Source organism: Schistocerca nitens, chromosome 5 (genome assembly GCF_023898315.1).
Source record: "Schistocerca nitens isolate TAMUIC-IGC-003100 chromosome 5, iqSchNite1.1, whole genome shotgun sequence".
Lineage (NCBI taxonomy): Eukaryota > Metazoa > Arthropoda > Insecta > Orthoptera > Acrididae > Schistocerca > Schistocerca nitens.
In genome coordinates, this window is record NC_064618.1 from 862,103,946 (window position 1) to 862,129,975 (window position 26,030).

Consider the following 26,030-nt stretch of genomic DNA (forward strand, 5'->3'; position numbering starts at 1 on the left):
AGAGGATCAAGTAGGTAAAAAGACGAGGGCTAATAGAAATCCTTGGGTAACGGAAGAAATATTGAATTTAATTGATGAAAGGAGAAAATATAAAAATGCAGTAAATGAAGCAGGCAAAAAGGAATACAAACGTCTCAAAAATGAAATCGACAGGAAGTGCAAAATGGCTAAGCAGGGATGGATAGAGGAGAAATGTAAGGATGTAGAGGCTTGTCTCACTAGGGGTAAGATAGATACTGCCTACAGGAAAATTAAAGAGACCTTTGGAGAGAAGAGAACCACTTGTATGAATATCAGGAGCTCAGATGGCAACCTAGTTCTAAGCAAAGAAGGGAAGGCAGAAAGGTGGAAGGAGTATATAGAGGGTTTATACAAGGGCGATGTACATGAGGACAATATTATGGAAATGGAAGAGGAGGTAGTTGAAATGGGAGATACGATACTGCGTGAAGAGTCTGACAGAGCACTGAAAGACCTGAGTCGAAACAAGGCCCCGGGAGTAGACAACATTCCATTAGAACTACTGATGGCCTTGGGAGAGCCAGTCACGACAAAACTCTACCATCTGGTTGAGCAAGATGTATGAGACAGGCGAAATACCCTCAGACTTCAAGAAGAATATAATAATTCCAATCCCAAAGAAAGCAGGTGTTGACAGATGTGAAAATTACCGAACTATCAGTTTAATAAGTCACAGCTGCAAATACTAACGCGAATTCTTTACAGACGAATGGAAAAATAGGATTGGGGAGAAGAGAAGTTTGTGGCACAACTTGACTAGAAGAAGGGATCGGTTGGTAGGACATGTTTTGAGGCATCAAGGGATCACAAATTTAGCATTGGAGGGCAGCGTGGAGGGTAAAAATCGTAGAGGGAGACCAAGAGATGAATACACTAAGCAGATTCAGAAGGATTCAGGAGATGAAGAAGCTTGCACAGGATAGAGTAGCATGGAGAGCTGCATCAATCCAGTCTCAGGACTGAAGACCACAACAACAAGGACAAACACACACACCCCTGCCTGAGGGAGGACTCGAACCGTGACCAGCCATACAGTCCACGACTGCAGCGCCTAGAGCGCTCGGCTAAACGCGCGCGGCTTAAGGAACTTACTGGAAGGTTGAGAACCTTCAGATGTGTAGAAATGAATGAAGGACAGGATGGAAGTATCACGGGGGGAAAAAAGGCAGCGACACGCGATGCGGGACAGACAAGGGAACGGCGGGCAGTGTGTAGGGGGAGGTGCGTAATGTGTTTCCAAAGTCGGCGAGCGGGGGGCGGCGCGCAGGTGGCGGGCCTGTGGTCATTACCGCTCGGCGCCCGCTTTCCGATAGCCATTTGTCCCGCTTACCAGGCGCTCTCTTCCCCGGCCTCGCGCCGTTTTCAATTTTGGGCGCCGTTAAAGGGATCGGCGGCGCGGCTGATCCCCGGCGTGTCGCAGGAAATGACGCCTCGCCTCGCCGTGAACCCGCGGGAGAGTCCGCACCGAGGGAGGCTGCGCCGGGCCGGGCCGGCCGTCTCCCCGTACCTCCGCCGCTGTCCTCTGCTCCGCCGGTGTCACACTCGCACGTCTGGGGTACCTCCCGAGCACTGTCGTAAAAGGGGCGCGTTGTCTACAGTGGATGTCCTGTCACATCGACTTGACCACCTGTCAAACGTCATAGTAACCATCTTTCGCGGCGGGGATTGCTGCGGGACGTGCAGGAAGAGACGCAGTGAGGTTCTGGAAGGTCCGACAGGGATGTGGAGCCATCTCGACACCAATGCAGTGGGCGGTAGCGCTAGGTTTCGCACCTGAGGATACGTGGCCTGTTCAGCCCGATAAAACTCAATGTGAAAGGTGGCTACACTGAGCCACAGCGCCAGAGATTGCACCAAAGAGTATTATTCAGCCGCCTCCACTAGCAGTTCTTGTCGAGAAGTCGTGGTGGAGAGTGCTTGTTGAGATGTAGCAGTGGTGAGTCGTTGTTGAGAAGTTCCCATGGAGAGTGCTTGTTCAGATGTTGTCATATTGTTTTGATGGGCTAGACACCAGATGTTGTTGGATTGGGGATGCTGTAATGATCAGAGTGTGCTTTTCGTCAATATATGTGAAGGTAAAAAAATTCCTTTTCTTTTTTTTTTACCTTCACATATATTGACGAAAAGCACACTCTGATCATTACAGCATCCCCAATCCAACAACATCTGGTGTCTAGCCCATCAAAACAATATGACAACATCTGAACAAGCACTCTCCATGGGAACCTCTCAACAACGACTCACCACTGCTACATCTCAACAAGCACTCTCCACCACGACTTCTCGACAAGAACTGCTAGTGGAGGCGGCTGAATAATACTCTTTGGCGCAATCTCTGGCTCTGTGGCTCAGTGTAGCCACCTTTCAAATGAAAGGGTCGGCGTGGTGCTCAAGGGAAGATGTGTACTTCTGTTCATCCATTGTGCCTTCCAGAATGAGAGAGATCACCGAGGGAATGTCACGAAAACATTCCCTCCTACGGCTGGGGCCCTTCAGACGATCGAGGCGGGATGTTCGCTTTCACACGTCTCACGCCAACGGACATTTTTCCGATGGAGCATAACACGTGATTCATCTCAAAAGGCCACCTGTCGGCACTCGATGGACGTCCAGTTGCTGTATTGCTGTTCAAATTTAAGCCTTTGTCGCCAATGAACAGTGGTCAGCACGGCAGCGTGAGCCAGGCGCCAACTGCTGCGACCCACACGCAGAGACGCTTACCGGACGCTCGCTGAGGAGACAACTCTTGGTCCATACACATCTCTGCAAACGACGTTCACCCCTGTGATCTACAGCCTGCGTGGCGCACCACAGTTTCCTCGGCGCAACTTCTGGATAGCGTCATTTTGCCATGCACGTTGTACTTTAAACAGAGGAACAAACGAACAGTTTACAAACGTATTCGTCTCGGAAATGCTTCCACGCTTCTCTCGAAAGCCAATGATCAAGCCTTTTTGAACGTCAGATAAATCGCATTACCACAACCACCAGACTGAATGAGATTTTCACCCTGCAGCGGAGTGTGCGCTGATATGAAACTTCCTGGCGGATTAAAACTGTGTACCGGACCGAGACACGAACTCGGGATATTTGCCTTTCGCGGGCAAGTGCTCTACCACCTGAGCTACCCAAGCACGACTGACGCCCCGTTCTCACAGCTGTAAAGTTTGGAAGGTAGGAGACGAGATACTGGCAGAAGTAAAGCTGTGAGGACGGGGCGTGAGTCGTGCTTGGGTAGCTCAGATGGTAGAGCACTTGCCTGCGAAAGGCAAAGCTCCCGAGTTCGAGTCTCGGTCCGGCACACAGTTTTAATCCGTCAGGAAGTTTCAACGACCGTACCGTTTTCCGAGTCCCCTCCAGACACGTTTTATATACCCTCTACTGCTAGTGCTGCCACCCGCCGTCTGTGAATCTTTATTGCACTTTCACGTCGAAGTCAGGCAAAGGTCACATTAGTGTGACTGGAACGTGCACTAATAATGTAACTACAAGGTATTCATGAAGCCAGTTCTATTTATTGCCGTGTATAAACATACTGGGGTATAAGAGAGCACCATCAGGAGTAGTTAACGTAACGGAAGAAATGGGTTTCAAGGAAAATACAATGAAATGAAACAATGTGGGAGCCTAAATAATTGAAGTAGGTAGATGTTTCTTGTTGGCTACAACGATAAGAAACAGATTTCAGATTATCTGAGCGATCAACATAAAACATTTGTCTCTGAACTGGTAATGTTGACCATGGTTAGACAACTTCAAGAGTGCAACTTCCTGGCAGATTAAAACTGTGTGCCGGACCGAGACTCAAACTCGGGACCTTTGCCTTTCGCGGGCAAGTGCTCTACCAACTGAGCTACCCAAGCACGACTCACGCTCGGTCCTCACAGCTTTATTTCCGCAAGGACCTCGCTTCCAGGAGTACTAGTTCTGCGAGGTTCGCAGGAGCGCTTCTGTGAAGTTTGGATAGTAGGAGACGAGGTACTGGCGGAAGTAAAGCAGTGAGGATGGGGCGTGAGTCGTGCTTGGGTAGCTCAGTTGGTAGAGCACTTGCCGGTCCCGAGTTCGACTCTCGGTCCGGCACACAGTTTTAACCTGCCAGGAAGTTTCATATCAGCGCACACTCCGCTGCAAAGTGAAAATCTCATTCTGGAATCTCCAAGAGTGTTGCACATTTCACCTCAGACAGATAATGCACCGATCAAACTCGTGACGGACAGCAAAACCCGACGTGGACCCACAGCCATACGAAAACAGCTGCTATGAAAACAAAAAGTGCTTCATTTCAGATTTGCCTTACAGACAAACAAAACTGGCACGTAGCCAAAATTAGCGTAAGAAGAGTAACGTGTGAAGCGTTTAACAAATTTATTTTGCTTCAGTCATCAGTCTTGTGACTGGTTTGATGCGGCCAGCCACCAATTCCTCTCCTCTGCCAACCTCTTCATCTCACAACAGCACTTACAGCCTACGTCCTCAATTACTCCAGTCTCTATTCTCCTCTACAACTTTTTCACACTACAGCTCCCTCTAGTACCATGGAAGTCATTCCCTTCTGCCTCAACAGATGTGCTATCATCCTGTCTCTTCTCCTTGACAGTCTTTTCCACATATTCCTTTCCTCTCCGATTCTGCAAAGAACCTCCTCATTCCTTACCTTATCAGTCCACCTAATTTTCAACATTCGTCTGTAGCACCACATCTCAAATGCTTCGATTCTCTTCTGTTCCCATTTTACCACAGTCCACGTCCACGAATACGAAAGTAAAATTTTACCATAATAATTCTAATAAATTTTGTTTTATGTTAAAGCAGTAAATAAATAAATCCATCTGTCTGGACACTCTATGAGCATAACGATATCGAACCGAAGATGAATGGAGACCAGGCCGGAATACTGAATTACTTTTTCCAAAACTATTTCACTGGCAGAAATCGTACTGCAATTTATGGAAATGTGCGTACAGAGCTAATTAAGAGTAACAACCAAAGCATAAAGTGCTATTTTGCGTGACTCTTTGTTTTAATTTTACACTTTTACTAAAACTGTCACCACCACCACCACGGAAAAACCTTGTGTTTCAGTAAAAAAAAAAGGTGGGGGGGGGGGGACAAGCTAACTTAACACGTTAATGTACGAGTAGACCATTCATACACTTCTGGAAATGGAAAAAAGAACACATTGACACCGGTGTGTCAGACCCACCATACTTGCTCCGGACACTGCGAGAGGGCTGTACAAGCAATGATCACACGCACGGCACAGCGGACACACCAGGAACCGCGGTGTTGGCCGTCGAATGGCGCTAGCTGCGCAGCATTTGTGCACCGCCGCCGTCAGTGTCAGCCAGTTTGCCGTGGCATACGGAGCTCCATCGCAGTCTTTAACACTGGTAGCATGCCGCGACAGCGTGGACGTGAACCGTATGTGCAGTTGACGGACTTTGAGCGAGGGCGTATAGTGGGCATGCGGGAGGCCGGGTGGACGTACCGCCGAATTGCTCAACACGTGGGGCGTGAGGTCTCCACAGTACATCGATGTTGTCGCCAGTGGTCGGCGGAAGGTGTACGTGCCCGTCGACCTGGGACCGGACCGCAGCGACGCACGGATGCACGCCAAGACCGTAGGATCCTACGCAGTGCCGTAGGGGACCGCACCGCCACTTCCCAGCAAATTAGGGACACTGTTGCTCCTGGGGTATCGGCGAGGACCATTCGCAACCGTCTCCATGAAGCTGGGCTACGGGCCCGCACACCGTTAGGCCGTCTTCCGCTCACGCCCCAACATCGTGCAGCCCGCCTCCAGTGGTGTCGCGACAGGCGTGAATGGAGGGACGAATGGAGACGTGTCGTCTTCAGCGATGAGAGTCGCTTCTGCCTTGGTGCCAATGATGGTCGTATGCGTGTTTGGCGCCGTGCAGGTGAGCGCCACAACCAGGACTGCATACGACCGAGGCACACAGGGCCAACACCCGGCATCATGGTGTGGGGAGCGATCTCCTACACTGGCCGTACACCACTGGTGATCGTCGAGGGGACACTGAACAGTGCACGGTACATCCAAACCGTCATCGAACCCATCGTTCTACCATTCCTAGACCGGCAAGGGAACCTGCTGTTCCAACAGGACAATGCACGTCCGCATGTATCCCGTGCCACCCAACGTGCTCTAGAAGGTGTAAGTCAACTACCCGGGCCAGCAAGATCTCCGGATCTGTCCCCCATTGAGCATGTTTGGGACTGGATGAAGCGTCGTCTCACGCGGTCTGCACGTCCAGCACGAACGCTGGTCCAACTGAGGCGCCAGGTGGAAATGGCATGGCAAGCCGTTCCACAGGACTACATCCAGCATCTCTACGATCGTCTCCATGGGAGAATAGCAGCCTGCATTGCTGCGAAAGGTGGATATACACTGTACTAGTGCCGACATTGTGCATGCTCTGTTGCCTGTGTCTATGTGCCTGTGGTTCTGTCAGTGTGATCATGTGATGTATCTGACCCCAGGAATGTGTCAATAAAGTTTCCCCTTCCTGGGACAATGAATTCACGGTGTTCTTATTTCAATTTCCATGAGTGTAGGTCATGAAACAAATAATAAAATTAAAAAAAAAATGATTCAGAATTGCCACTTTCTGTGACTAATAGATTTAGAGGAAGCTTTTGACTCTATTTTATCGACATATTTATAATGAAATAAAAGTCAGGCAAAGAAATTCCGCATCGCAAAAAAAGTTTCATAATTTCTATGGGAAAAACGTAGAAGGAATACGTGTTAAAAGTGCGTGGAAGACGCATAGACTTTTTAACGAAGAATGATATCGTACAGTTCAACCAAATACCTTCCGAGCATCAGTAAAAATTCTTCTATGAACGTCGTCTGGTAATCTTATAACGACATTGCCCCGAATCTTTCAAATAATTCGACTGAGTCTCGTATACTGAAGTGTATAATAGCGTAAACTTGCACCCAAACTGACGGTAGAGGTAAGTAAGTAATCACTATAAAATTTTATAAGATACTTTAGTAATCTGAAACAAAAATTTTTAATGGTGGCTGTTTGATGCACCACCTTAGAAGATATCGTTTAAGATATATGAATATCGTAGAAACTACAAATAACAGAGTAAGCAGAAAAGCTCTTTGGTGAACGGTTGTAGTGCTTATGTAGCTCTAAAAAGTGTAGCTCTTGTACTAAACGCTTCTCAAACGTTTTCAAGAAATCGAGATTCGAAGTTTTACGAGCATGTTGGATACAACACAAGAGTAGCAGCATTAACACAGCCGGCTAAAGCTGTTGACCTACGGACCATCTGTTCAACTGTCAACGTTTTCTTTATTTCTTTGTTGAAGAAATACTAAATTAAAAAAAAAAAAGATGAGCGGGATTTACCCAGCGATCACGTAGGTATTTTTTTCACTATTCTACCACTCCTTTTTCTTTTTCTTTTTCAGGAAAGTGGTGTGGAGAGGAGGAAGGGAGGGAAGAATGTCTCCCTCACCGTCATGGTATTAGAAGTGGTGAGGGGAACTCAATAACGGGACCTTTTCCCTTATTTTATACCACAACAAGAATACGCTCAACTAGCACCGCATCCCGAAGTAAGTAAACGCCGGCCGTTGTGGCCAAGCGGTTCTAGGCTCTTCACTCCGGAACCGCGCTGCTGCTACGCTCACAGGTTCTAATCCTGCTTCGGGCATGGATGTGTGTGACGTCCTTAGGTTAGTTAGGTTTCAGTAGTTCTAAGTCTAGGGGACTGATGACCTCAGATGTTGTCCCATATTGTTCAGCCACTTGAACCAGTTGAAATAAGTAAACAAAACAAAAAACCTCGGAACTTTTCTACGCCCGGGCAATATACATGGGGAAACGGAAAATGTGCTTCGGAGCACGACGCACAATGGTGCGCAGCTGCTCGCCTTATTATTGATGATCTACGTATGTGTTCGCTCACGTCATACGTTAGTCCAGCGATAGCCAGACGTGTTCTCGTCAGGTCAGTCAATGCGTATCTTCTCCTACCTGTTGATGATCCAGCTTTGGTGATGATCACGTAGAGCCTAAGTAATTAGAAACATATTGCCTGCATTTTGGTTTCCGTGCAATCTTGGAGTGACATTCTTGTAGGTGGATCCAAAAATTCAATACTTCTTTAGGACCATCGTGAAATAAATAGTTCAACGTGTGCCCACGGATCCACGTCACTACGTTGGTTTTGATACACGGGAAATAGAGTTCATCAGGAAAAAGTGGAAGCCAAGGTACGGTATGGCCTGATGTAGGAAGTATGGCAAAATCTGTTGCACCAAGCGCCATACACCTACTGCGCCACATCTGAGAGGGTGCTCGTCAATATCTGGTACTCCGCATTCCTTACATAGAGACGAGTCCGCCAAATGTATCTGGTGGTAGCGTAATCAGGTGCCCTGTTTACTGTTAACTGTGATGTACCGTGTTCATCGGACGTCTGCATCCAGTGTAACTGAATCTATCGTCCGCCACGCCGCCCTCCAACTAACAAGAGGGTTCTTGGCCTTCACGGTGTTTGGTGGACGCTTCTGTTGTAGGATGCGGTATATCTCCCTTGTCATCTCCTGTTTCGATGTTGATAGTGCGGAAAGGACATGACTTTGTTCAAGGTAAAAGTGACCTAAGTAATAGAAAGGTCTTGCATCGTCAGTGGGGGCATAAGGGAGGGCAGAGGCGGGCTCCAGCAGCAAACTTGTCAAACTTTCCGGGCGGCGGCGCCACTGTTTGTGTGTGAGCCGACAAACAGGGCCGCTGCACTCTCGTGGACATGAACTATGCTAAGACCTCCCTTGTCTGGGGGGAGGGTCAGCGATTCATAACTGATTTTGAAAACGTACCTGTTCTGACGTAGACTCCAAATAATATACGTCGAGCCATCATTAACGGTATTGGAAGTACATGCACTGTGTGTGGAATGTGTGATGCGAGGTAAAAATTTACGAAGTGTGTCCTCTGAAGAATGTTGAGGCCCAAAGATGAGGAGGTTGGCGACCCGATTTTTTTTGTAACAAGCGGCTGTAGTGAAGGGCCGCATTACGCCATACGTCGTGGTGAGGCTGTAGGGGATAGACACATGCTGGGACTAACCCGTGTCCTTTCTTCATGGCGACCGATTTGGTGACACTGAGACAGCTGCCAGATGCCACACCATATGTGTCAGTCCATTCTAGTACGTTGGTTACACAGTCACTGTTGCTGAATACAAGAAAAAAAAATGGTCCAAATGGCTCTAAGCGCTATGGGACTCAACTGCTGTGGTCATCAGTCCCCTAGAACTTAGAACTACTTAAACCTAACCAAACTAAGGACATCACACACATCCATGCCCGAGGCAGGATTCGAACCTGCGACCGTAGCAGTCGCACGGTTCCGGACTGCGCGCCTAGAACCGCGAGACCACCGCGGCAGGCTGAACACAAGAACCAGGCCGTCTGTATATGCTGTACAGCGAAATGTAGTGCCCTGTAACATTAATCCAGTGAGGCGTTGACGGAGTCCACGAAGGAGCGGTCCAGTGGCAGAGTGTAGAGTAGAGTCGACAGGAGGCAGCTTTGACGCACAGATCTGGAAATTGGGACTGCAAGAGACATCCATTGATGTGCTACTAGGAGGTCGCCCCTCAGAAGAGGCACATCACGACGTCTATGAATTGCTGTGGCTACTGCGTGTGTTGTAGAATGGACACAAGCACACTTGATCCATTCTATCAAAAGCTAAAATCTAATGATCGCACTGCTCCCGAGATGTGGTGTGCCCTGGCTAGGGATATTTCTCACGGTATCGACACAGTGCTATGTGGATGTTACTGGTGCTCGCTAGGGAAGCTGATCTGGTGAGATGCCTTGAGGCATGGTCAGCCGTATACAGATCGTTAACAGGCTGGTGAATATCTTCATGTTGTAGTTGAGGAGTGCCAGTAGGCGGTAATCGTGTACTCGAATGCCTACTGTCGGTTTGTGGACCGCTATAATCATTCGTTCGACGAAGGCTGCAGGGAGCGGCACCGCGGGGGACATAAGCTTCCGACAGACGTCATCTTGAGAGCCAGTGGGTACTTAAATATTGTATAAAACTCCATGGGGAGTCTATCGCCGCCAGGAGACTTGTTTGATGCTCCTTTACCTATTGCGTCGACAGTAATTTAGTTTGTAAGTCTTGTGAAACAGTGCCATAAACCAGTCGCGAGACTCTTGCTAGCGTCGTCGGGTTGGAACACTGAGCCGAATAAAGTCGTGTGTAGTGGTCGACCAAGGCTGCTGCAATATTGGCCTTGTAACAACAACAACTGTACATATAAAATTTTTTCTTCTGATTTTCGCTAAATTAGTGTAAGCAAGGTTTTAATTTCATTTCTTTTTCTTTTCGTGTTATTATATTAAAGGAACTGTAAACACATTTCGATATAAATTTTAATATTTATGTTACATTTCAAATAATGTTATAATAGGAGTGAAGTTTAAATAATGTTGGGAATATTGTAACACGTTTGAAATTGTAATTGTACGCCTGGTCCAAACGTAGGCAATGTATTAGGATATGTGGAATGTAAAACCTTTGGTGAATACCCTATCTGTAGGGGAGAGGTAAAAGGTGGATGGCAGGCGAGCGCGGGAAAATGCACACAGACGCGGCACGGCACAACGGGCTCAGTCAACAGTCGGAGTTGGGCACCGGTCTGAGGAACACGTTCCGGATCGAGGAGGCTATCCTGGAAAAAGTGACTTCATTTGAGCCTCGGATGTGCCGTTTCCGACGACTATACAGCATGGCTATATCCAATAGGCACTGAATTGAAAAGGATTACAACGCCAAGAAGAAGCAAAGTGCCGATACAGCAAGGGCCATAGCTGTGATTGTATGTGTGCTGTGCGCCTCGCCATCTCGCTGCCCGCCAACCGCCGCATCGACTTGCACAGGTCAATTCTTTACAAGTGTATCCGTATGGACCAGTGTTAAATTTGTTCCTAACTGTTCAATAATAACTTGACTTTTACCAGAATTGCTCTATTAATTAATGATCCTAATCACTAACCTGGACAGGGTCCTTTCCGCATGTTGTGCAATCCGAGTGTCCCGAAATGAAGATTTAAAATTCATGTTAATAAGAATTACGTGCAGAACTATCTATGCTAGAAAGATATTTAAAGAACTTTGTTGTTAATGAATATTTTGGTAAATAATAGACCTGACAAATTTTGAAGATAATGTTGAAAGTGGTTTAGTAATGAAGCTTAATTACACAGAAACAAAAATAATGGTAGTTCAATGAGGAATTAATAAGACAAAAAGAATAGTAACCCATATTTTTTAGATCTTGAGTGCTTCATGTTTTCAATAGTTAATAGTTTCAACACAGTGACCATAACAGTTTCAGGGTCCCCCCCCCCTTTTCATTCTTTTCATTTCTATTCATTTAAATGCTAAAGGGCACTAAAGTGATTTGATCTGCAAAGTGAAAGCCAATATAAAACCTAAATTTATCAGTGTTTTTTCCTTATTAAGATTGACATTGTATGTGTGTTTCAAAAGTGCTATTTCTAGGGCAACCTATGCCCGATTTCAGTTGGATCAGTAGACAAAATGCAGTGTGTAGTAATCATTGTAGTGTAATGTTGTGTATTTGTAGCTTGTCCAAATCAGTACAGAAATGGAAGATACTAGTTCGGTAGATTTTTCTGGTTCTAAAATTTTCCATATAATGCAGTATTACTACGTGTTGTTATGTTTGTACGTACATCCACTTGTACAAGGAAAAAACTCACGTAATGCCTAATTAGGCTGGCGACCGTCTTATTAATAATTGGTAGCATCTGCTGCGTAGGTTTCTTGTCCGTATTAACGTGTAGTTGCACTTTATACTAGCTTGACGTATCATTGTTGTTACTGACTGGGTATACGTCCGATTTTGCTTCCATTCAGGTACACGCGGTCATCTTATTTAATAAAATCCATTCTTAGATGGTGAAGCCCGTCAACTTATCATAGTACAGGCTTTAAAGAGTTAACGTACGCAAGAGCGGGGACGTTACAAGTGGCTTTTTCGTGACAGGACTATTTGTTCTGTTGTGATAAGCTACGCAAACGTTAACGCTCCTTGTAGCGTTACAGCCTGTATCAGCACCCTTCGTTGTGATTTACGTTCTCGAGTCGTGGCTCATTCCGTTGCTAGTGTGTCACGTGTTCGTCCCCCGACGATCGTCCCTTGAAGATGTCGGCGCTTATGGGCTATGATCTGTGCCTTCACATGGTGTACTGTCAATAGTCAGTCCGGCGTGGGTGGCAAGGAGGTACATTTTGCGAAGGCGGCGAAATAAAATCTAGGGGGGGGGGGGGGAGGGGGGGCGCCTCCAAGCTACCTTGTGTATTCAACGTTCTTCGCTGGGCAGTTTAAGCGCCAGCTGATCAGTGTAGGATACAATGGGAGGCTGTGGACGCACTAGCTCCAATGGTACATCGACAATCTGAAGAGGTGAGACAAGCGAGGTTTAACTTCCAGGCGCCGGCCGCGGTGGTCTCGCGGTTCTAGGCGCGCAGTCCGGAACCGTGCGACTGCTACGGTCGCAGGTTCGAATCCTGCCTCGGGCATGGATGTGTGTGATGTCCTTAGGTTAGTTAGGTTTAAGTAGTTCTAAGTTCTAGGGGACTGATGACCACAGCAGTTGTGTCCCATAGTGCTCAGAGCCATTTGAACCATTTTTTTAACTTCCAGGCCGGCCGTAGTGGCCGAGCGGTTCTAGGCGCTGCAGTCTGGAGCCGCGCGACCGCTACGGTCGCAGGTTCGAATCCTGCCTCAGGCATGGGTGTGTGTGATATCCTTAGGTTAGTTAGGTTTAAGTAGTTCTACGTTCTAGGGGACTGATGACCTCAGAAGGTAAGTTCCATAGTGCTCAGAGCCATTTGAACCATTTTTTTTAACTTCCAGGGATGTCAGCTGCACAACATCCATTGGCGACGAAGTGTGACGGTGGATAAATAGGCCTCGTGAACTAAGAAGGCTATTGACCATACCTCCGCGTCGCTCACTGTTGCCGTGAGAGAACAAGAAATGTAGATGCTGTCAAATTGACTTTACGAGTGACACGTAAAATGAGTGGATCCTGGCCAATTTCTATGGACATGTTCCCATGTATGTACCAGATGGAGATCGCTGATGAGTACCGTAAGTTTGGGGCATGCTGAATGGCGCAGCAGCAGATCTTTAGGCGACTGGACGCTACTGAAATCGCCCCATAACACAAAATCGTCGTGCCTGCCCTGAAAGAGCAGGGCTACTCCTTCCGCGAAGAAGAGCGATCGTTCGCGACGTCATTCTTTCTAGAAGGGACATACACATGGATAAACTGGACTTTTAGCACTGTTACAGTCATTCCTCAAAGCGTATTGTAGATAACGTACCACGTCATTCTCGAGGCCCTCTCTGAGTAGAGCTGAAACACCGCTCTTTATTGGCAAAGCGTGGGGCACATGAGCTGTATAACCGGATATACCTGGGAAATCGTCGACTTACACCTCTTGGCAATGTCGATGTCTACTGTATTGAGCATGCCTTGGAGCAAGGACGACTTCGTAAATGTCTGAATGGTGTTAACGTTGATGGTCGCTGAGCTTTGGGTGTGCAGATCACGTGACCTGTCATCTGCACTCTGTGGCCGCGCCGTCGCCTGCCGGTGCTCGGCAGGGCCCAAAGTGTGTGAGGAGACACCCCTCCCCTCATCCAACACAGTGGGCGTAGGATCTTCTTCATTGTTGTCCAGAAGTTAGCCATGGCTGTGCTAGGGTACTTGCGAGCTGGATGACCAAAGTTGAACCAGCAGTCATTTCCTGCAGTGTATTGGTGACGGGAGCCAGCTGCGTGATGTGTCTGCCCAAGGGACCGGAAAGGGCTGTGTCGGAGTCAAGGAAAACAACAAATGAGGGTGACCTTGAGTCATCCATGTTTCCTGCGTCGTTGCAGGACAGGTCGTCAACCGGGGAAGACGTCCGCAGGAGCCAATCGTTGGAGGGTGTACGATGCCCTCGGTGATATCTGTTTGTGGACCTGGGTTTCCGTGGCCGCATGAACGAGTAGTTCTTTCACTGCGCCCCCCTCAGGGACAAAATCAGAGGTCGATACAACCCTAGTATCGAGTTCTATTCTCTCGTCCGAATCTCCCAGTGAAGTCGATGGGTGAACCCTCTTCATCTCTGACGACTCTGTCATGGTGACAGTCAATCTTAAACATGTGACGGATGCGCCCCAACTGGTCCTCCACCCACAAATAAATGATCAGTTAGTTGTTGAATTGTTGACTACAGAACGCCACAAGCGTACCACAATGTTTACCATTACTCTTATTGTTCCCTTCCGAAGAAACATGATTCGCTGTAAGGATACAAGTGTTTGGTGGAAGTTTAGTAAGAAAGATGACGAGTATCGAACCAAGTATCCCACAAACTTGTCGTCTGTCGCAGTAACCGGTTGTTCCTTACCCTGCGGGAAGCTGTGCGCTGGCGGCGGTTGGTGCTGGTGGTGCTGGTGCGAGTGGTGCTTGTAGAAGTCGTCGTCGAGCACCTCCTGCTTGATGGGCAGGAAGTGGTGGTCGTGCGGGCCGCCCGCCGCCCCCGCCGCCGCCCCCGCCGCCTCCGTGTCGCTGCCGCAGCTGTCAGCATTCAGGAACGAGCCCGCCCCCGACGGGCCTGCCGGACACAGAGAGAAATGACAGTCGTGATAAAGTAAGGAAAATTAGAGGTCGCACGGAAAGAAAGTGGCCCAGTGAAGAAATAGTCTGAAAATGTTTCGATGAACTCTCTGCCATATGAAGACTAGTCATGTAGATGTAAATATATTAGTAACACGTCGGCAGAACGTAATTCTAGACGCGCAGGACTTGACGTGTTAGAGTGAAACAGTACAATATGTTCTCAAAATGTGAATGATATTATAGACAATTATACGGTAAGGTTCACACCGTGCTTATTTTCTGTAAAATTGCATATTTTTCCTACCGTTTAACTAAAGTCTGGCTTCGGCAGCGAGAGACAGTGGTCATGTCTGTGTGATCTGCGTTTGCGTGAATGTGTGTATGTGTGTATGCTGTCTAATTCACAAGAAGGCCTTTTGACCGAAAGCTTACTTGTTTAGCAGCCTTTTTGTTGCGCCTCTCTGTGACTCAACATCTTCAGTATGTGGTGAGTAGTAGTCTATAATTTTCATAATGTTGTCAGTATTTCATGCTGGATTTTCCATTGTTTCAAAGGATGAGTAAATAATTTTTTATTCTTCCTTTTTTATTTTTAGGTTGAACGTAATACAGAGAGCTTTCAAAAGCAAAAGACTTTTGCTTTTTGAGACTGTTAGTAAATGTGTTTTTAATGGACTCATTTTTAATTATATTTCGTTAAATGACTTGTACAGGTATGACAAAATATATGTGACTGCTTATGCTGTAGCAAAGTACCTGTTGCAGCTTTCTTCATCTACATCTACAACCACATTTGCACTCAGGAAGCCACCCTGTCGGAGGGTACTGTATGTACCAGTGTCACATCGCCGTTCCACCGATGGATCTCGTTTCCACCACTCGGACGGCAATGTGGGAGTAGTGACTGTCGACCATGCAGAACTCTGAGTTCGGAACATACGAATCTTTGAGCTGCCGTTTGATGTTCCGGCTATACTGCGGCCGTACGGGGAAGTACTTAGTTACGTGGAAGAAAAGTGGCACACGTCCGAGGCGTATCCTGTTCTGAACGGAGTGCGCCAGGTGCGAATCGAACTGCACAAACACATCCAGACGTACATGACCGCTGCTGGCTGTCGAGGGATCGTCATTTATGGCGGTCAATCGCGGACTTGTTAGGAGTGGGGGCAGGAAGGGCATGGTTCACTCTGAATGCCTGGAGAGATTAGCCAATGACCCAGGTGTATCGGATAGGTACAGTCAATGTCAACGGCATTAGTTTCGCGATAAAACTCCAGCTGTTAAAGGACGTGATTCGGGTGGCGGACATTGATATCGTGCTTCTACAAGAGGTACGGCCTGATCTGCGCTTGGATGTATATGGATACACGTCTTTTTGTTGTTGTTGTGGTCTTCAGTCCTGAGACTGGTTTGATGCAGCTCTCCATGCTACTCTATCCTATGCAAGCTTCTTCATCTCCCAGTACCTACTGCAACCTACATCCTTCTGAATCTGCTTAGTGTATTCATCTCTTGGTCTCCCTCTACCATTTTTACCCTCCACGCTGCCCTCCAATGCTAAATTTGTGATCCCTTGATGCCTCAAAACATGTCCTACCAACCGGTCTCTTCTTCTCGTCAAGTTGTGCCACAAACTCCTCTTCTCCCCAATTCTATTCAATACTTCCTCATTAGTTATGTGATCTACCCATCTAATTTTCAGCATTCTTCTGTAGCACCACATTTCGAAAGCTTCTATTCTCTTCTTGTCCAAACTAGTTATCGTCCATGTTTCACTTCCATACATGGCTACGCCCCATACAAATACTTTCAGAAACGACTTCCTGACACTTAAATCTATACTCGACGTTAAGAAATTTCTCTTCTTTAGAAACAATTTCCTTGCCATTGCCAGTCTACATTTTATATCCTCTCTACTTCGACCATCATCAGTTATTTTACTCCCTAAATAGCAAAACTCCTTTACTACTTTAAGTGTCTCATTTCCTAATCTAATTCCCTCAGCATCACCCGATTTAATTTGACTACATTCCATTATCCTCGTTTTGCTTTTGTTGATGTTCATCTTATATCTTCCTTTCAAGACACTGTCCATTCCGTTCAACTGCTCTTCCAAGTCCTTTGCTCTCTCTGACAGAATTGCAATGTCATCGGCGAACCTCAAAGTTTTTACTTCTTCTCCATGAATTTTAATACCTACTCCGAATTTTTCTTTTGTTTCCTTTACTGCTTGCTCAATATACAGATTGAATAACATCGGGGAGAGGCTACAACCCTGTCTCACTCCTTTCCCAACCACTGCTTCCCTTTCATGCCCCTCGACTCAGATAACTGTCATCTGGTTTCTGTACAAATTGTAAATAGCCTTTCGCTCCCTGTACTTTACCCCTGCCACCTTCAGAATTTGAAAGAGAGTATTCCAGTTAACACTGTCAAAAGCTTTCTCTAAGTCTACAAATGCTAGAAACGTAGGTTTGCTTTTTCTTAATCTTTCTTCTAAGATAACTCGTAAGGTTAGTATTGCCTCACGTGTTCCAACGTTTCTACGGAATCCAAACTGATCTTCCCCGAGGTCCGCTTCTACCAGTTTTCCCATTCGTCTATAAAGAATTCGCGTTAGTATTTTGCAGCTGTGACTTATTAATCTGATAGTTCGGTAATTTTCACATCTGTCAACACCTGCTTTCTTTGGGATTGGAATTATTATGTTCTTCTTGAAGTCTGAGGGTATTTCGCCTGTCTCATACATTTTGCTAACCAGATGGTAGAGTTTTGTCATGACTGGCTCTCCCAAGGCCATCAGTAGTTCTTGTTTCGACTCAGGTCTTTCAGTGCTCTGTCAAACTCTTCACGCAGTATCTTATCTCCCATTTCGTCTTCATCTACATCCTCTTCCATTTCCATAATATTGTCCTTAAGCACATCACCCTTGTATAAACCCTCTATATACTCCTTTAACCTTTCTGCCTTCCCTTCTTTGCTTGGAACTGGGTTGCCATCTGAGCTCTTGATATTCATACAAGTGGTTCTCTTCTCTCCAAAGGTCTCTTCAATTTTCCTGTAGGCAGTATCTATCTTACCCCTAGTGAGACAAGCCTCTACATCCTTACATTTGTCCTCTAGCCATCCCTGCTTAGCCATTTTGCACTTCCTGTCGATCTCATTTTTGAGACGTTTGTATTCCTTTTTGCCTGCTTCATTTACTGCATTTTTGTATTTTCTGATTTCGTCAATTAAATTCAGTATTTCTTCTGTTACCCAAGGATTTCTATTAGCCCTCGTCTTTTTAGCTACTTGATCGTCTGCTGCCTTCAGTACTTCATCCCTCAGAGCTACCCATTCTTCTTCTACTGTATTTCTTTCCCCCATTCCTGTCAATTGTTCCCTTATGCTCTCCCTGAATCTCTCTACAACCTCTACACGTCTTACGCGAACCCAATTACCGACGACGTTCATGGTACAGCCGTATTACTATGCGATGGCATAGAAACAACGGATATTCAGTATTGCCATCAGCGGCAGGCGTTGCGCTCACCATCAGCGTAGAGCGAACAAGCTACTACTGTACTGAAATATCTTCATTGTTTCATGGCGCTACAGAGCACTTAGTAGTGGGCGCGGACTTCAGCAGCTTCTTACGCCCTGAGGATGAGATCCCTCACCATGTCCCGTGTCCGGTCCTTCATACGATGGTCGGCGACCTCGCTTTGCACGATACATGATGTGGATATACACACTTCATCGGCCACTCGGCCAGCAGGTTGGGGAGGATTCACGTTTCCCGAGGTCTTCGAGCAGCCACCGTCGGTGCCGAGCTGTGGCCCACTGCATTCACCTACCATCAGGCCTTCATCTGCTCCGTGACCCTGCCACGACAACAGACGAGCAGTAGTAGAGGAACACGGACTCTTACCGTCAACATTCTCCCGTAAGACGCTTTCTGTCTAGCCGTCGTTCATACCTGGCAGAAATGTGGACGACGACGTCATACCTATGATCCCACGATACGATGGTGCACATACTGCCCCAAACCAGCTTCTGGCTGCACGCTCGTGGCGTATGGACTAGACAGGGCACCTTGGCAACGATCGACCTCTGAGTTTTACTACACGGTCTTGAGGGAACCAGCGTCGCAACAGCCTTCGCAGGAGCGCCAAACGGCCGTCCACCGGAGACAGGCTCGGCTCGTGCACATCACGGCTGCCAGATTGGATGGTACAGGAGTTCTAACGAGACTACAAGATCCCATCCCAGATGAACGTGGTTCAAATGGCTCTGAGCACTATGGGACTCAACTGCTGAGGTCATTAGTCCCCTAGAACTTAGAACTAGTTAAACCTAACTAACCTAAGGACATCACAAACATCCATGCCCGAGGCAGGATTCGAACCTGCGACCGTAGCGCCAGATGAACGTGCTTCTGCCTATGACATCATCAGAGAACGGAAACATCGTAAGAGGAGACTCATCACGGCAGTTATTGCGGCGGGCGGGCAACGTGCAGAGATGCGCGCCGCCATCCCCCGTGCCACACCGCACTCTCTATCTGGCAGGTCAACGGCCAGGTAATGACACGTATACGACCTGCCGCCTTCGGGTAGGGCACAAGGAGGCGACACATTCTTTGACGCCATCACACTGGAAGAAATGCGCATGGCCCTTTCCCGGAGTGCGAGAAATAAATCCCCTACACCTGATGGTCTTCTGCGTGAATTTTATAGCACTTTTATAGCACTTCCCGATAAGCTAAAGACCTGTAAGTTTCAGCATAATTTAGAACTGGATGACAACGCAATATTGGCCGGCCGCGGTGGTCTCGCGGTTCTAGGCGCTCAGTCCGGAACCGCGCGACTGCTACGGTCGCAGGTTCGAATCCTGCCTCGGGCATGGATGTGTGTGATGTCCTTAGGTTAGTTAGGTTTAAGTAGTTCTAAGTTATAGGGGACTGATGACCACAGATGTTAAGTCCCATAGTGCTCAGAGCCATTTGAACCATTTTTTTTTTTTTACAAAGAAATTTTAACTCGCTTTCTTTTCTGTTGTATGCCGGAGAGTAGATACTTGGTGTAACAGCTGGATGACACCGCAATATTAATTCGCTTTAGTGTCTGGTGTGTGGCGGAGCGTACTCTATTTTTCACTCGGTCTGTCTCTTCGGTGTAACTTTTGCAAGTGATTTTAATCTAACTTCCCGATAAGCTGCAGACTTGACACTTTCAACTTAGCTCACAACTAGATGACAATTCAATATTACCTCGTTTCCTTTTCTGGTATGTGACGCAGAGCACATACTTGGTGTACCACTATTATTTCCCTGTTTTGTTGGTCCACTCGTAAATGTTTCGCACTTAAGAACGATTGCTGCAAAGCTGTCTTCTCGCGAGATGTGCCTATGAGTAAGTAATATATTGGTTGACTCATTTGAAGAAAAACTCAAATGAACTTCAAGTTTACCACATCTCGTGCTGTAATCTCATCAAAATGTTTGAAATCACCTGAAAAATTTCTCACACACAAGATTAAAACGCAGAAAATAACTCTTTAATTAGCAAAACGTTTTAATATAACACGATTTTAAAACGGACTAATAAATATTAAATAGTCGCTCCTAGCCCCATACAGATTCTTAACACCATACATACAGTCGTGAGAACTTTTGAGTTTTTAACTTTGCGACACTACCTGTAAACCTGAAAACGTGAGGCGTACGTATGTAGCTGTTACGTAGTTTTCTGTACAAAATATTTACCTTCCACAAAAAAAAAGGCTGAATATTCAAAAGATTTTGCATTTGTGGACATCATCGCACATTGTCTAGAAAACGGAATGCAAAGTGTAGCTAATACGAGGCAAGATTTCTTTCTTCTTCATATATCCTTTGGGGAACCATTGCGCTCACCTTTGTACGCCCAACTATGGCTGCAATACGTCCGGTCCTAGTTTCAAGGGCGTACAGAAGCGTGCTGGAGGGATTTTTACACAACTGTCCCGGATAAACCTGGACCTTTTTTCGTGCCTGTGGAAATTCGATTGATTGGAAATAGATTGTAATAAACCTTAGTTAAAATTCGTTAAAGGAAGACCTAACTACAGATAGTCTCTTCGTTTCAGTCTATTAAAAACGCAGCGCCAACACGCTTAGCCGCTCTCCTATGCGCATACAGCATGTCCTAAAATTGTCTGTACAACTTCGATCACGTGTATTCTAGAAACGGGGATAGGTAGAAAGGTCCGGTTTGCGGCATAATGTTCACACACATCTAAAGCTTTTTCTTCCTATTTTCCTGTGTTAGTTATTGACTGATCACCCTCCAGCAGTTTGCACAGTGTGTGGAATGGTTCGTGCAGACCAGATCTGACACCAAGGTTCTGCGGAACCCCATTACATTTTTGCCTTCGGGTGGCACCTGCACGAACTGTGCGCTTGCACCGGAGCAGCAACAGCACATGCTAATGAGGACGTCCTAGGCCGGACATGGAGCTGGAATATCGCTCAGATAACCTGCGTGCTACAGATGGCGCACGCATTTAAGGTGACCATCCGTCCCCTGAACCCCCTTTTCTGCGTGACAGTCACGATTTTCCTAGCTCTGTCCCTAATTATTTGAGAAGTAATTCGAGACACGTATTTGTTCTGGATTTAACAATTATGAAACGGTTTTTGCCGAACTGCATGTTCATTTCACCTGTGTTGGTATGCTGTTACTGAAAGGGTGGTTTCCCAAATGTGTACTGTGTGGAGCAGTGACAAAACACAGTTTGGTGTAGGAACTACGAAAGCAATGTTAGTGACTAGAATGAATTATTATAAAACTTGAGATGAATGCTTTCGTAAGGCTATTGAAGAATGCAGACATGATGAAGAACATTAATAGCACTGATAAACACTGTATGCCTACTCGCACTCCGTCATCTTGAAGACACTAATGAAATATAAATTAATGTACTTTTTGTAACAAAGTGATCGTTTCCGTTTATTGCGTCCAGTTCTGACTTTTTCTGAAGTATCAAAATTTTTTAATGTGTCACGAATTTGGCTTTAGAAAATAAGGTCAGCTTTAACACATTGAACTCTGTTAAACGGCTGCTAGAACCTTAGGTGTATATGAACATTTTGCCGCAAACAACGCTTTTCACCTGTTCCCCATTTCTGAAAGACACGCGATCAAAGCTGTAAAGACAATTTCGGAAGACCCTGTATTTTCCGTACTTCTTTACTGAGACAGTTGAAATGTATAAAACTGATTTCATTTATGTTCATTTTCCTCACTGCAAATTAGTACTACGTCTGAATGTGGACGTCTGTATATCGCCTGTCACAAATCCTTGTTACTCTCACGTGCAATTTATATCTACTGACCTGCACTGGAACGCAAGCGGGGTAAAATTCCCCCTCTCTTGCCCCCGCTCCCCGCGGAACATCCCGGCCATAGGCCAACTTACGTCTATAAACAGTTTGTGTCCGGGAAAATAATCCAATTTGATCCATATGTCCGAGCCTCTCGAAGTTTCTCCCTGGGGTCGGCAATTTAAATTATGGCATACCCACCCCACTGGTACGACAGGTTAATTAGTTACACTTTAATGGCACCTGGAACAATTTAATCGCCGGCCGCTGTGGACGAGCGGTTCTAGGCGCTTCAATCTGCAACCGCGCGACCGCTACAGTCGCAGGTTGGAATCCTGACTCGGGCATGGGTGAGCGTGATGTCCTTAGGTTGGTTAGGTTTAAGTAGTTTCAAGTCCTAGGGGACTGATGACCACAGATGTTAAGTCCCATAGTGCTCAGAACCGTTCGAACAATTTTTTTTGAACAGTTTAATCCACAACAGTACGTGAATCTGTTATAAATGATGAAAAAAAACTTTCAACATTCACTTTATAATTAATGAGCATGTTTACCGCTCATGTTAACTTTGGCATACTCCTGAGATATGTCGTCTCTTAGGACCAGCCTCTGCAGTATAATGTAGCACTGCTGAGGTTCACCTAATTTAAGTATTGCACGCTGCTTTCACTGACAAGACTACAAGACACGATTGTTTTCATTGTGCTGCTCCCACGGACTGGTTTCACTAAAGATTGAATAAATAGTCCGACCGACTGAACGATTATTTTCATTCGGTTGCTCTCATAGACTGATTTCACTCGAAACAATGAACGAGTAGCCCAGCCGACTGAATCGATTGTTTTCATTCGGTTTCTCCCACAGACTGGTTTCAGTCAAAAGAATAAATGGATAATTCAACCGATATGTATAACTACAACCAGATGAGTCGATTGCTTTCCAGCAACAGAGTGAATCGGTTGTTCTCATTCGGTTGTTACAAACATTACGAGAGACGCCGTTGTAAATCTGTTTCACAGTAGCATGGCAGATTTTCACCTGCCCACATGCGAGAGTTGTGCGTCTTATTGATGCCGTTATGGGTAAATGTTGACTCATCAGTGGGCAGGATGCGTGGAAAACAGCGCTCCGTACGAATGAACTCGGATCACCATCACAACAGCTGTTTACAAAGAGTTGCAAAATGCATTGCAGTTAATGGTGGACTTTCTGAGCATCTTTTGTGAGGAAATTTACGCAAATGAGCGAAAAATTAGACGACAATGTTCCCCATTGTTTTCATTAGTTTCCTCGGAAAATGTTAAGAACAGGACGTTTATGTTCATTTGGCGTATTTTGTTCAGAATCAGTAGTAGTATAAACCCTCAAAGCATGTACGGTACCTTTTCTTCTCACTCACCGTGCGTGTTGACGCCGGCCGGAGTGTTCTAGGCGCTACAGTCTGGAACCGCGCGACTGCCACGGTCGCAGGTTCGAATCCTGCCTCTGGCATGGGTGTGTGTGATGTCCTTAGGTTACTTAGGTTTAAGTAGCTCTAAGTTCTAGGGGACTGATGACCTCCGAAGTTAAGCCCCATAGTGCTCAGAGCCATTTGAACCTGCGTGTTGACACCAAGAGTATTTGGTCAATACGAAAAGCGGAATGCCACTGATTTGTCAAGGAGATATTCCACGGATTAGTGGGACAAAACCGCACAGCCAGACACAGTCGTTTCCTGGCCAAACTTTGGCACGCTCGCCGCTGACTGGCTCTCGTTTCATGGCCGTTGTTGAATTTGTATTCCCGTAGCTTGCGTTGACTTCGCCTTCAGCTTACGTTTCTTCACGCTCTTCGGAAATGTCATCAATAGCAATAACTTTTTACTGTGTGCTGAAATCGGTATTTTATTTGTTTTAAAAGACAATTTTTATAATACTGGTTTAGGATGGAGGGCAGTTGGTGCAAACCTCCCCCTCCCCCCCTCTCGCCAATCTCCTTGTTCGTGGATGGGGAGGAGGGGCTGATGAAACCATTAATAATGAAAAAATGTCAAAAGTCACACGACTATTTACAGACACCAGAATGAGATTTTCACTCTGCAGCGGAGTGTGCGCTGTTATGAAACTTCCTGGCAGATTAAAACTGTGTGCCGGACCGAGACTCGAACTCGGGACCTATGCCTTTCGCTGGCAAGTGCTCTACCAACTGAGCTACCCAAGTACGACTCACGCCCCGTACTCACAGCTTTACTTCTGACAGTACCTCGTCTCCTACCTTCCAAACTGTACAGAAGGAAGTTTCGTATCAGCGCACACTCCGCTGCAGAGTGAAAATGTCATTCTGGGAACATCCCCTAGGCTGTGGCTAAGCCATGTCTCCGTAATTCCTTTCTTTCAGGAGTGCTAGTTCGGCAAGGTTCGCAGGAGAGATTCTGTAAAGTTTGGAAGGTAGGAGCCGAGGTACTGGCAGAAGTAAAGCTGTGAGTACGGGGCGTGAGTCGTGCTTGGGTAGCTCAGGTGGTATAACGAATCGGAAAAGGACAAAATGGATTTTTGGCATTTTCTCGTCGATGGACACACGAAGCTGCAACACCATAAGAAATATGGGCAAGACTTCGCTAATTACTTGCGACTTACATTTACCGACCCGCCGGCCAGATGGGGTGGGACGGGTGAGAGATGAGATAGACGACGAAGCCGAGATAGACATCGATCACACTTACGGACCATTAGTTAATTTCGAGAAGACGACCCAGTCTTACACCAACGTCTGGAGAACGAGTCGATAGATGGCTCTCTTGCTCTATCGAACGTCGGGTCGTGAGCAGCTGTCGCCGCCGACACGAATTTCATTTCATTGCTACAGGAGCATGTTTCTTTTGTATTTGTGCTATCCGCAATGTGTTCATGTCTTTCATTTGGACATTTTCAGTTTTATTCATTTCCTTACTTAATTAATTTTCTAATTAGCCACTATTTGTCAACATTTGGACATTGTAGGCACTATTTATGCGGTAGTACAACAAAATGTAGGTCAGCAAAGGTTGTAAGTCTGACATTGGAATTAAAAAAAAAAAAAAAAAAAAAAAGGTAGAGCACTTGCCCGCGAAAGGCAAAAGTCCCGATTTCGAGTTTCGGTCGGGCACACAGTTTTAACGTGCCTATTTACGGACACATTATATGTGTAGAAGTTTTTTATTCCGTAGCATTGGTCAGAGTGATAAATCGCTTTGAGAGACAGGAAGAAATAGAACAAAATTCACTTCACGGTACATGGAAGCTTACCTTGAGAGCTGTTTATTTCGAACTTGAAAGTGGTCAGAACTTGTGTTATGACCCAGAGAGGGAGGCGAAATCTTGAGGAATTCCTGTTAACAGGAGGGCTCCCGGAACGCGCCTGCTGCGTCGCGGGACACGAGCACAATGAGGTCCGGCCGGCCGGCTGCTGGGACAATGCGAGCCAGGCAGGCCTGTGTGGGCGGCGGCGGCCATTTTGTGAGCCAGGCTAAAGATCGAGGCCGGCGGTCTTAAGGGATTGCGCAAGATCCGAGAGGCCCCGCTGGCCGCGCGTCGCCATGGCAACGCCGCTCCCCTCCCCTCCCCTACCCATTGCCGGCGGGGGTGGTGGTGGGGGCGGCACGTGGTGGGGGGGAGGAGCGGCCCTCTCTGGCGCCGCCACGCTTTATAGATTATTGAACGCGCCGCGGGAGCCCTTATTGGAGGGAATTCCGTGGCAAGTAGCCCGCAGATGCGCCGCCGGGACAGATGGCTCGTCCGCGCTCCCAAGAGAGTGGAGCAAAAGATAAAAAAAAAGTGCGGAAGAAAAGAAAAAGAACATTCGACGAAGAAAGAATGAAGGGGGAAGACCATAAAAAGGAACGCCGCCGTGAGCCTCCGAACGCGTTTACTGGCGCCACTCCCCGCTATTTTATGCTTATCTCCGGCAGAAATGTCTTCTTCAACCTTTCATTTCGGC

The 26,030-nt window shown here is 46.6% G+C and overlaps 1 protein-coding gene across 1 annotated transcript in view; it reads right to left on the bottom strand.

Moving 5' to 3' along the window:
• LOC126260767 (LIM homeobox transcription factor 1-beta) overlaps positions 1–26,030 on the bottom strand; it is a gene marked incomplete at its 5' end in the record, with an annotated part of 258,963 nt that overhangs the window by 13,704 nt on the left and 219,229 nt on the right. Inside the window, one exon of the mRNA XM_049958105.1 lies at positions 14,665–14,723. Coding sequence (XP_049814062.1) covers positions 14,665–14,723 — 59 coding nt within the window. The remainder of the gene's footprint in view (positions 1–14,664; positions 14,724–26,030) is intronic.